Raw genomic sequence first — 12,763 nt, 5'->3', positions numbered from 1 at the left:
TCTCTTAAACATTTCCCATTCTCTGGGCAACCTGCACTCTTCACCATTATCTGAATACCTTGAACTTAACTGTCATTTCTATATTGTGCTATCTGCTTGAAATGATTCTTCAGACTCTCTTTATGTATTATAATATTATTACTTATAAAAGTTCTGCTCAATGCTGCATTTTCCATTTTGTCTTTCTGATCACCACAGCTGTGGCTTTCTCCTTCCACTTTACTCAGGTATTGCTGAGTCTGTGGCATTCATCTCACTATGCTTGTTGATACTGACTTAAGATGTGAGAGAGGCATTGTCTTACCAAGCAACTAACAGATACTAAGATATAGATACTAAGTAAGTACATTTTAATTAGTAAAATAATTAAATAAGAAGGCACAGTAGAATAGGAATAAACAGAACTAGGACTACATTGGTCTGAGTTGCCATCTGCATCCATAACTGATTTTTTGACATGCATAAATACTCTTTGTGTTTTCCATTTGTACACAGTTAGCAACAGTTATAACTAAAGATGCTAAATGGATCTTGAAAAAAAAATGGGAGTTAGGGAGCAAGTTATTTCCTGAAAGGCAGGTCTTTGTGGGTTTGCCTCTTTTTAGGTAAGTTTATGCAAATTTTTATCTGAATGAGCACACCTTTGGAAATTCCATGAAGCACCTCACCCCCATGCAGGTGCAAATGACCAGTATGATTTAAGGTGGTCAAGAAAGGCTTCAGAATAGTTTTTGTGAGAATTTTGCCATGACTTTGGCTGTAGGGAGGTTGTGGAAATGGCACAGCCCTTCTTATTGTCAGGACACAAACTTCTCACAAATCAAGCCCTGAGCAGTGTCTCCACTTAGGAGCAAATTATTCTATAGAAAATATCCCTAATGAAGCCTTTCAAGCTATTGGACAGCAGCTTAGACATGAAAACCTAAACTGAAACCAGTTCTTAATTATCTCACAATAATGTATTGAAAATTAAAAAAATTTTAATACTTGGAACTCAGAACTGGGACATGTAGCTAACTGGTCCTTACTACTTATTAGGTACCACTTATTGTGCCCTTACAATATGGTAGGTACTGCATTAGGTACATGTTACATATATCATCATATCACCTAGTTCCCATCATGCACTGCAAGAGAGGTGTTGTGACCTACTTTTACAGATGAGGAAACTGAGGCTTGGAGAAGTTAAATAACTTTCCCATGCTCATATAGCAAGTTGTAGTGGAGTCTGGATTTAAAACAGCCTTCATAGACTTCAAAGCCCAAGCTATTCACAGCTCTATTGTGGCCTTCTCAAGTTAGAGTAGCAGTTTTAACTTCTGGGTAATTTCCATTTCCGTTGCATTATAAAAAGCAGTCTTTCCATTCATTATCATATGTGATAGTCACAGGAAATTGTGAGCCTGTTGGGCAGGTACTGAAGGAGTTTGCCTTTTCAAATTGAATCACTTGTTCAGAGGTGGGAATTGGATCTTCCTGTTTAATTTTATCTGAACTCTTCTGAACTTCCCCCCTCTGTCCCTCTATGGTTTCTTTTTTGTCTTCCTTTCATTATCAGTGTGTGTGTGTGTGTGTGTGTGTATTATTATTATTATTTTTTTAAGTAGCCTCCACACCCAGTGTGGGGCCCAACATGGGGCTTGAACTCATGATCCTGAGATCAAGACATGAGCTGAGATCAAGAGTCAGATGCTTAACCGACTGAGCCACCCAGGTACTGCAGTATGTATCTTTTCTAATTTCTGCTTTCCTTGTGTCTTTCTCTCTTTTCGTATTGTCTTCTATTTCCTCTCTTCCCTATTTCGTTCTACCTCTCAGATTATCGCCAAGCTTCATGAAATTGAGTGTTAGGTGTAGGTTTGCGGAGAAAAGTTTCCTCCATCCCCAAGCAAGGTATATGTTGTAGAGGTTGGGGTGCTCTGAATAGAGACTATTAGTTATGGTTATTGTCAGTTTTGATAGATAAGAAAAGTTCTTTTCCATGTGTGCAATCTATTTCAAAGATGGTGGAAAAACAGTGTCAGAGTCACTGGTTCCTGAGTGTGGAGTGATTATTAACCAATGTTTCATTCTGGAAATATTTACTGACTTTTACACTTAGGAACTTCAGACAATAAAATAAAACTTTTGAGGCATTATGGTTAATAGCAAAAGACTACAGTTTGCAGATTAAGGTGTTTCCCACTCATATTTAAAAGGACACATCATGGGGGCACCTGAGTGGCTGAGGCGGTTAAAGGTTGGACTTTTGATTTTGGCTCAGATTGTGATCTTGGGTTCGTGGGATTGAGGCCTGTGTCAGGCTTGCACTCAGTGACGAGTCTGCTTGTCCCTCTCCCTCCCCCTTGCTCTCTCTCTCTCAGATAAATAATAAAATCTTAAAAAAAAGGGACACATTACATTCCATCCTCTTCCTGAAATCCTTGACCTTACTGGATAATACTGTCCTTCCTTTGAATTTCTTTTTTTTTCCTCACACATTCAGCAAATAATTTTCTCTACTGTTTGTATGGCATATATTGTATACTACCTTATATTGTAGATATTATGTGTGCAATTTATGTGTTTCCAGTGGGTTTATTGAGTTTGTGACTTACAGAAGTTAGAAAAACAGAAACAAAAACAAAAACAAACCCTGACCATTATGTACTGGAACTCTCAGGGAAAGCTTATTAAAAATAATTGAGAACATTTATTTGACTTTTGAGACAGCAAACTATAGAGATATGTTTGTACATATCTTAAGTCTGGATAGAAGTCTTGCAGGGCCAGGTGTAGGTTCCAGGGGGAATTTTATTGAGTAGAGAGGCCAGTAGAGATCTCTGTATGATTTTGATAGTACTTTAAAAAATGGGAAGGTGTGGTTGATAAATCTGAGGAAATTATGCTAAGTGGAATAAGACAATCAAAAATAAATACTATGTGATTCCTCTTCTGTGAGGTTCCTAAAGTAGTCAAATTCAAAAAAACAGAAAGTAGGATGGTGGTTACCGGGGGCTAAGGGGAGGGGGAAAGGGAGTTGTTGTTTAATGGGTATTGACTTTCAGATTTACAAGAGGAAGAAATTCTAGGGATCTTTTCTACCACAGATGAATATACTTAATAATACTGAACTGTACACTTCTGCAGGGTTTATATCGTAGATTTTCATGCTATATGGTTTTTACCACAATAAAAAAATGGGAAGATTCAGAAAAGCAGTGAACCTGATGTGATGAAAAAGAGTGAAATTCTATCTTCGATAAAGCCCATTTCTCCCCTTTTACTACTCTTGACTGGTTTTGGTGTTTTCTTATTCCCCAGTTTCATTGTCCCTAATCTCAATCTTCATCCTGTTCTACAGTGTGTTTCTCCTTAATTCATTCCTATCTCATGTTTCAGAAAACTTTCACTCCTAAATGGTGATCCATTGATTAATCAGTTTCCCCACAATCCTACTCTCTGAGTGTAAATTGTACAGAGAGAAGAAATGGAAAATGATCATAAAAGGGGGATGAAATATGTTGATATGGGAAAGTAGGGTCAGATATAATTTGTGTAACTATAATTTCCCTTTGTGGGTAATTAAATTTTATTTTCACCTACTGTCTCTTTTTCTTTTGTGAGCAAATATACCTTCTTGCTTGTATATTTTGTTTATTGTTACAGGCACCTGTGAAGCTTTTCTTCTTGCCAAATTCTCCTATTAATTTTAGGCAATGAGAGATTTTCCTGATAGTTCCAATTATAATATGATCTCCTGAGTTGTGCTTATGTCATCATCATTGTCATCATTATCATCATTACTTATGAAGTCTGAAGAATTGGATTACCAGGTAGTTCTCATTTGGAAAGCAACATAAATAATTAATACCACTATCATTCCTGAGAATCATAATTTCTTTCTCACATTGTTCTCATCATTTCAGTGGTAGCCCAGTTGGCTGGATCCATGGATGGAAGGAATCACTCGGTTGTGTCTGAGTTCGTGTTTCTGGGACTCACTCATTCATGGGAGGTCCAGCTTCTCCTCCTGGTGGTCTCCTCTGTGCTCTATGTGGCAAGCATGACTGGAAACATCCTCATTGTGTTTTCTGTAACCATCGATCCTCACTTACATTCCCCCATGTACTTCCTACTGGCCAGTCTCTCTTTCATTGACTTGGGGGCCTGCTCTGCCACCTCACCCAAGATGATTTATGATCTTTTCAGAAAGCACAAAGTTATCTCCTTTGGAGGCTGCATTGCCCAGATCTTCTTCATCCACGTCATTGGTGGCGTGGAGATGGTGCTGCTTATTGCCATGGCCTTTGACAGATATGTTGCCATTTGTAAGCCTCTCCACTACTTGACCATCATGAGCCCGCGAATGTGCGTTTTGTTTCTGGCTGCTGCTTGGGCCCTTGGCATAATTCACTCACTGTTCCAACTAGCATTTATTGTTAATTTACCCTTCTGTGGTCCTAATGTATTGGACAGCTTTTACTGTGACCTTCCTCGTCTCCTTAGACTAGCCTGTACAGATACCTACAGATTGCAGTTCATGGTGACTGTCAATAGTGGGTTTATCTGTGTTGGTTCTTTCTTCACACTCCTCATCTCCTACATCTTCATCCTGTTTACTGTTTGGAAACATTCCTCAGGTAGTTCATCCAAAGCTCTTTCCACGCTGTCAGCTCACATCACTGTGGTCCTTTTGTTCTTTGGTCCAACCATGTTTGTCTATACATGGCCACATCCCAATTCGCACATGGACACATTTCTTGCTATTTTTGATGCAGTTCTCACTCCTTTTCTGAATCCTCTCATCTACACATTCAGGAATAAAGACATGAAGGCAGCAATGAAGAGAGTATGCAGACAGCTAGTGATTTACAGGAAGATCTCATAGGTAATATAAGGCCTTCTCACTAATCATGGTGTACCCTTTGATATTTTGGATTCAGAAAACTTGAGACATCAAATATTGATTTGAGTGTGGTCACAGCTGTAACATAATTCTTACTTGATGAATGTATTTATTCCTTGTGAAAAGTGAGCCATGAGAACAGGAAGATATATTTCTACCTATGTAGACCCCATTTAATTTCTTTCAGCAGTGTTATATAGTTTCTGGTGAACAGGTCTTACATATCTTTCTTGAGATTTATTCCTAGCTATTTTAATTTTTGGTGCTATTCTAAATGGTATTTTTTGTTTAATTTACAATCGTTTATTGCTAATGTATAGAAATAGATGTTTTGTTTATTGGCATTGTATTTTGAAAACTTGCAAAATCTTTCTACTTGTTTTTTATAGAGTAAGTAGGATTTTCTTCATAGATGATCATGTTTTCAGGGCATAAAGATGTTTTTCTTCTCATATTCTAGTATGGATCGTTTTTGTTGCCTTATTGTACTTGCTAGATCAAACAGTGTAGTGCTGAATACAAGTGGTTCGGGTGGACATCTTTGACTTGTTTTTATTCTTATGAGAAAAGCTTTCAGTTTTTCACCATTAGGTATGATGCTAGCTGTAGGTTTTTAGTAGAAGCTTTTTATCAGACTGAGGAAATTCCTTTCTATTTAGCTTGCTGAAAGTTTTTAAAATCAGGAATGGATGTTGGATTTTGAAACAATGCTTTTTCTGGCTTAGTATCAGGATAATGCTGGCCTTATAGAATCTATTTCCTTGTATTAAATTTATTACAAGAGTTCTGTAGAATTGGTATTGTTTCTTTTATAAATGTTTGGTAAAATTCACCATAGGAGTCATTTTGGCTTGCAGTTTTCTCTGTGTAAAGGCTTTCAACTATAAATTCAATTTTTGGTAGCTTGTGTCTTCAAAGAAATTTGTATATTAATCTGTATTATCAAATTTATTGGAAGAAGTTGTTCATAATATTCTCTTATTATGAAGTATCTATGACTTATAATAGTTTCCTCTCTTTCATTGTCTCTTGGTAGTTTGTTTTTTTAAAAAAATTTTATCAGCATTTTAGAGGTTTTCCAGTTCCCTTTTTTTATTGAAGTGAAATTTGTATATAACATTATATATGTTTCAGGTGTAAACGTTATAATTTGACATCTGTATACATGGCAAAATGATTACCACCAAAAGTCTAGTTACTGTTCATCACTGTGCAATTGACCTACTTCACCCATTTCACCCATCCCCCAACATACTTCCCCTTTGGTGACTACCAATCTGTCCTCTGTATCTGTGATTTTGGTTTTGTATTATTTTGTTTGTTTTAGGCTTTTTTTTTTTTTTAGATTCCACATATCAGTAAAATCATGCACTATTGGTCTCTGTCTGACTTATTTCACTTAGCATAATAGCCTTGAAGTCCATTTATGTTGTTGCAAATGACAAGATTTCATTTTTCTTTGTGGCTGAGTAGTTTTCTATTGTTTATATATACCACATCCTCTTTATCCATTTACCTATTGATGGATACTTAGGTTGCTTCCATATGTTGTCTGTTGTAAATAGTGCTGCAGTAAACATAGTAGTACATATATCTTTTCAAATTAATTTTTTTGTATTCTTTGAATAAATATACAGAAGTAGTATCGCCGGATCATATGGTAGATCTATTCTTAATTTTCTGAGGAATCTCTACCCTTTTCCAGAGTGGCTATACTAATTTACATTCCCACCAACAGGGCAGAAGTGTTCCTTTTTCTCCACATTCTCTCCAACACTTGCTTCTTGTCCTTTTGATAATAGCCATTCTAACAGTGTGAGGTGGTAACTCATTGTGGTTTTGATTTGCACTTCCCTAAAATTTAGTGATACTAAACGTCTTTTCCTGTGTCTGTTGGCCATCTGTATGTCTTCTTTGGACAAATGTCTGTTAATATCTTCACATTTTTTAACTGGATTATTTGATTTTTGAGTGTTGTTTGATAAGTTCTTTATAGATTTTAGATACTAACGCTTTGTCAGATGTATCATTTGCAGGTATCTTCTCCCATTCTGTTGGTTGCCTTTAGATTTCTTGATTGTTTCCTTCACTGTGCAGAAGCTTTTTATCTTGAGGACATCCCAATAGTTTAATTTTGCTTTTGTTTCTCTTGTCTCAGGAGACATATCTAGAAAGAAGTTGCTATGGCTGATGTCAAAGAAGTTACTGCCCGTGTTCTCTTCTAGGATTTTTATGGTTTCTGGTCTCACATTTAGATATTTCATCCATTTTGAATTTATTTTGTGTGTGATGTAAGAAAGTGGTCCAGTTTCATTCATTAGCATATAGCTGTCAGGTTTTTCTCCAAACCCATTTGTAGAAGAGACTTTCTCATAGGATATTCTTTCCTACTTTGCTGAAGATTAATTGACCATAAAGTTGTGGGTTCATTTCTGGGTTTTCTGTTCTGTTCTATTGATCTACATGTCTATTTTTGTGCCAGTACCATACTGTTTTGATGACTGCAGCTTTTTTTTTTTTAAAGATTTTATTTATTTATTTGACAGAGAGAGACACAGTGAGAGAGGGAACACAAGCAGGGGGAGTGGGAGAGGGAGAAGGAGGCTTCCCGCTGAGCAGGGAGCCCGATGCGGGGCTGGATCCCAGGACCCTGGGACCATGACCTGAACCAAAGGCAGATGCTTAACGACTGAGCCATCCAGGCGCCCCAGATGACTGCAGCTTTGTAATATAACTTGAAGTCCAGAATAGTGATGCCTTCATCTTTGCTTTTCTTTTTCAAGATTGCTTTGGCTATTCGGAGTCTTTGTGTGTGGTTTCATACAAATTTTAGGATTGTTCTAGATCTGTGAAAAATGCTGGTGGTATTTTGATTGGGATTATATTAAATGCGTAGATTGATTTGGGTAGTATAGACATTTTAACAATATTTGTTCTTCTAATCTATGAGCATGGAATGTCTTTCCATTTCTTTATGTTGTCTTAAATATCCTTATCAGTATTTTATATTCTGAGTAAGGTCTTTCACCTCTTTGGTTAGGATTATTCCTAGGTATCTTATTTTTGGTCCGATGGGATTGTTTTCTTAATTTCTCTTTCTGCTGCATCATTATTGGTATATGAAAATGCAACAGATTTTTGTATGTCGATTTTATATCCTATGACATTAGTGAATTCATTTATCAGTTATAGCAGCTTTTTTGGTGGAATCTTTCAGGTTTTCTATATAGTACCATGTCATCTGCAAATAATGAAAATTTTACTTCTTCCTTACTAATTTGATGCCTTTTATTACTTCTTATTGTCTGATTGCTGTGGCTAGGACTTTCAGTACTATGTTGAATAAAAGTGGTGAGTGGATGTCCTGGTTTTGTTCTTGACCTTAGGGGAAAAGCTCTTAGTTTTTCCCATTAAGGATGATGTTAGTTGTGGGTTTTTCATATATGGCCTTATTATGTTGAGGTATGTTCCTTCTAAACCTACTTTGTTGAGGGTTTTTTATCATGAATGGATGGTGTACTTTGTCAAATACTTTTTCTGCATCCATTGAAATGATCATATGGTTCTTGTCCTTTCTCTTATTGATGTGATGTATCATGTTGATTGATTTGCGAATATTGAACCACCCCTGAAACACAGGAATAAATCCCACTTCATTATGGTGAATGATTTTTTAAAATGTATTGTTGGATTTAGTTTGCTAGTATCTTGTTGAGGATTTTTGTATCTATTTCATCAGAAGTATTGGCCTGCAGTTCTCTTTTTTTTTTAGTGGTGTCTTTATCTGGTTTTGGTATGAGAGTAAGCTGGCCTCATAGAATGACTTTGGAAGTTGTCCTTTCTTTCTGTTTTTTTGGAATATTTTGAGAAGAATAGGTATTAACTCTTCTTTAAATGTTTGGTAGAATTCACCTATGAAGCCACCTGGTCCTGGACTTTTGTTTGTTGAGATTTTTTTTTTGTTTACTGATTCAGTGTCTTTGCTGGATATCAATCTATTCAAATTTTCTATTTCTTCCTGTTTCAGTTTTGGGAGGTTATATGTTTCTAGGAATTTATCCATTTTTTTAGGTTGTCCAGTTTGTTGACATACAGTTTTTCTTTTTTTTTTTTTTCTATATATATATATTTTTTATTCTTATGTTAATCCCCATACATTACATCATTAGTTTTAGATGAAGTGTTCCATGATTCATTGTTTGTGCATAACACCCAGTGCTCCATGCAGAATGTGCCCTCCTCAATACCCACCACCAGGCTAACCCATCCTCCCACCCCCCTCCCCTCTAGAACCCTGTTTGTTTTTCAGAGTCCATCGTCTCTCATGGTTCGTCTACCCCTCCGATTTCCCCCGCTTCATTCTTCCCCTCCCGCTACCTTCTTCTTCTTCTTTTTTTTTCCCTTAACATATATTGCATTATTTGTTTCAGAGGTACAGATCTGAGATTCAACAGTCTTGCACAATTCACAGCGCTTACCAGAGCACATACCCTCCCCAGTGTCTATCACCCAGTCACCCCATCCCCCCACTCCAGCAACCCTCAGTTTGTTTCCTGCAATTAAGAATTCCTCATATCAGTGAGGTCATATGATACATGTCTTTCTCTGTTTGACTTATTTCACTCAACATAATACCCTCCAGTTCCATCCACGTCGTTGCAAATGGCAAGATCTCATTCCTTTTGATGGGCGTAATATTCCATTGTATATATATACCACATCTTCTTTATCCATTCATCTGTTGATGGACATCTTGGCTCTTTCCACAGTTTGGCTGTTGTGGACATTGCTGCTATAAACATCAGGGTGCACGTACCCCTTCGGATCCCTACTTTTGTATCTTTGGGGTAAATACCCAGTAGTGCAATTGCGACATACAGTTTTTCTTAATATTCTCTTATAATTTTTTGTATTTCTGTGGTGGTGTCATTTCTCTTCTCTCATTTGTGGTTTTATTTATTTGAGTCCTTTCTCTTTTTTTCCTAAATATTTATTTATTTATTTGAGAGAGAGAGAGAGAGCACACAGAGGGAGAGGGAGAAGCAGACTCCCTGCCAAGCAGGGAGTCTCTTTGCTTTTTGATAAATCTGGCTGGAGTTTTATCAATTTTTTTGAAGTTTTTCAAAGAACCAGCTCCTGGTTTTCATTGATTTGTTGTTGTTTTTTTTTTTTTAGTTTCAATATCATTTAATTCTGCTTTAATCTTTATTATTTCCTTTCTTCTGCTGGTTTTAGGTTTTGTTGTTCTGCTTCTAGCTCCTGTAAATGTAAAATTAGCTTGTTTATTTGAGATTTTTCTTGTTTCTTGAGATAGGTATGTATTGCTATAAACTTCCCTCTTAGGACTGTTTTTGCTGCTTCCCAGACATTTTGCATTGTTGTGTTTTCATTTTTATTTGTTTCCATGTGCCTTTTTAAATTTCTTTTTTGATTTCCTGGTTGACCCATTTGTTGTTTACTTAACCTCCATGTGTTTGTGGTCTTTCCACATTTTTTGTTGTGGTTGACTTCTAGTTTCATAGCATTGTGGTCAGAAAAGCTGCATGATATGACTTTGATCTTCTTGAATTTGTTGAGGCTTATTTTGTGACCTAATATATGATCTATTCTGGAGAATGTGTCATGTACACTTGAAAAGAATGTGTATGCTGCTGTTTTAGGATGGAATGTTCTGTAAGTCCATCTGGTCCAGTGTGTGATTAAAAGCCATTGTTTCTTTATTGATTACCTGTTTATTTTAATTTATTTTTTAAACATTTTATTTATTTATTTGAGATAGAGAGTGCATGAGAGAGCACAAGTAGGGGGGAGCAGAGGAGGAGGGAGACGCAGACTCCCCGATGAGCAGGGAGCCCTATGTGGGGCCTAATCCCAGGACCCCAGGATTGTGACCTGAGCTGAAGATAGACGCTCAACCGACTGAGCCACCCGAGCACCCAATTATCAGTTTTGATGATCTGTCCTTTGATGTAAGTGGTTTGTTAAAGTCAGTACTATTATTGTATTATTATTATTATTTTTTAAGATTTTATTTATGTATTAGCGAGAGAGAAAGAAACAGCATGAGAGGGGAGAAGGTCAGAGGGAGAAGCAGGAGAAGCAGGCTCCCCGCTGAGCTGGGAGCCTGATGTGGGACACGATCCCAGGACTCCAGGGTCATGACCTGAGCCAAAGGCAGTCGCTTAACCAACTGAGCCACCCAGGCACCCCTATTATTGTATTATTATTGATTAGTTCCTTTATGTTTGTTATTGTTTTCTATATTTGGGTGCTCCTATGTTGGGTGTACAAATATTTACAATTGTTCTATCTTCCCATTGGAATGTCCCCTTTATTATTATATAGTGTCCTTCTTTGTCTCTTGTTATAGTCTTTACTTTAAAGATTTTATTTTTATTTATTTATTTATTTGAGACAGAGAGAATGAGAGACAGAGAGCATGAGAGGGAGGAGGGTCAGAGGGAGAAGCAGACTCCCCGCTGAGCAGGGAGCCCGATGCGGGACTCGATCCCGGGACTCCAGGATCATGACCTGAGCCGAAGGCAGTCGCTCAACCAACTGAGCCACCCAGGCGCCCTAGTCTTTACTTTAAAGTCTATTTTATCTTGGCTCGCTGCTCCTCCCTGCTCAGCAGACAGCCACATCTTCTGGTGCAGTGCCAGCCATGTCCTCGAGACAAGATGGTGAAGGTCAGAGTAAACGGGTTGGCCATATTGGGCGCCTGGTCACTACGGCTGCTTTTAACTCTGGCAAAATGGATATTGTCACAATCATGACCTCAACTACATGGTCTACATGTTCCAGTATGATTCCATCCATGGCTAATTCCATTGCACAGTCAAGGCTCAGGAAAGGAAATTTGTCATCATGGAAAGCCCATTTCCAACTTCCATAAGTGAGATCTCACCATCAAATGGGGTGTTGCTGGTGCTGAGTATGTTGTAGAGTCCACTGGGGTCTTCATCACCATGAAGCCTGGGGCTCACTTGAAGTGTGGGGCCAAGAAGATTATCATCTCTGCCCCTTCTGCTGATGCCCCCATATTTGTGATGGGCAGTGCCTCATGCATCACCAACTGCTTGGCCCCTCTGGCCAAGGTTATTCATGACAATTTTGGCATTGTGGAGGGACACATGATCACAGTCCATGCCATCACTGCCACCCAGAAGACTGTGGACAGCCCCTCTGGGAAGCTGTGGCATGGTGCCCAAGAGGCTGCCCAGAATACCATTTCCACTTCTACAGTGCCACCAAGGCTGTAGACAAGGTCATCCCCGAGCTGAATGGTAAGCTCACTGGCATGGCCTTCCACGTCCCTACCCCCAATGTGTCAGTTGTGGATCTGTCCTGCCTCCTGGAGAAAGTTGCCAAATACGATGACATCAAGAAGGTGGTAAAACAGGCATTGGATGGCCCCCTCAAAGACATCCTGGGCTATGCTGAGGACCAGGTTGTCTCCTGTGACTTTAAAAATGACATCCACTCTTCTATCTTTGATGCTGGGGCTGGCATTGCTCTCAATGACCACTTTGTCAAGCTCATTTCCTGGTATGACAGTGAATTTGGCTACAGCAACTGGGTGGTGGACGTTATGGTCCACATGGCCTCCAAGGAGTAAGAGCCCTCAACCACGAGTTAGAGCTAGAGGAAGAGAGGCCCTCAGCTGCTGGGAAGTATTTGCCCTAACTCATCCCCAGTACACTGAGAATCTCCCAACCTCCGTGGTTTCCACTCCTTGAAGAAAGGGAGAGGCTTGGAGAGCCCTACATTGTTATGTACACTGATAAAGTATACTGTACCCAGCCAAAAAAAAAAAAAAAAAAGGTCTGTTTTGTCTGAAATAAGTATTGCTACTCTGGCTTTTTTCTTTTCTTT

The 12,763-nt window shown here is 38.2% G+C and overlaps 1 protein-coding gene and 1 pseudogene across 1 annotated transcript; both read left to right on the top strand.

Moving 5' to 3' along the window:
• Positions 1-3,931: 3,931 nt before the first annotated feature.
• Positions 3,932-4,870, top strand: LOC110585327 (olfactory receptor 4F3/4F16/4F29). Its single transcript, XM_021695537.1, has one exon. It carries the CDS (start codon positions 3,932-3,934, stop codon positions 4,868-4,870), a length of 939 nt encoding a protein of 312 aa, XP_021551212.1.
• Positions 4,871-11,568: 6,698 nt separating this feature from the next.
• LOC110585546 lies at positions 11,569-12,506 on the top strand (annotated as a pseudogene).
• Positions 12,507-12,763: the final 257 nt, after the last annotated feature.

Source organism: Neomonachus schauinslandi, chromosome 9, assembly GCF_002201575.2.
Source record: "Neomonachus schauinslandi chromosome 9, ASM220157v2, whole genome shotgun sequence".
NCBI lineage: Eukaryota > Metazoa > Chordata > Mammalia > Carnivora > Phocidae > Neomonachus > Neomonachus schauinslandi.
Note: the sequence above shows the minus strand (reverse complement) of the source record. Positions and strands in the feature narration are given on the sequence as shown.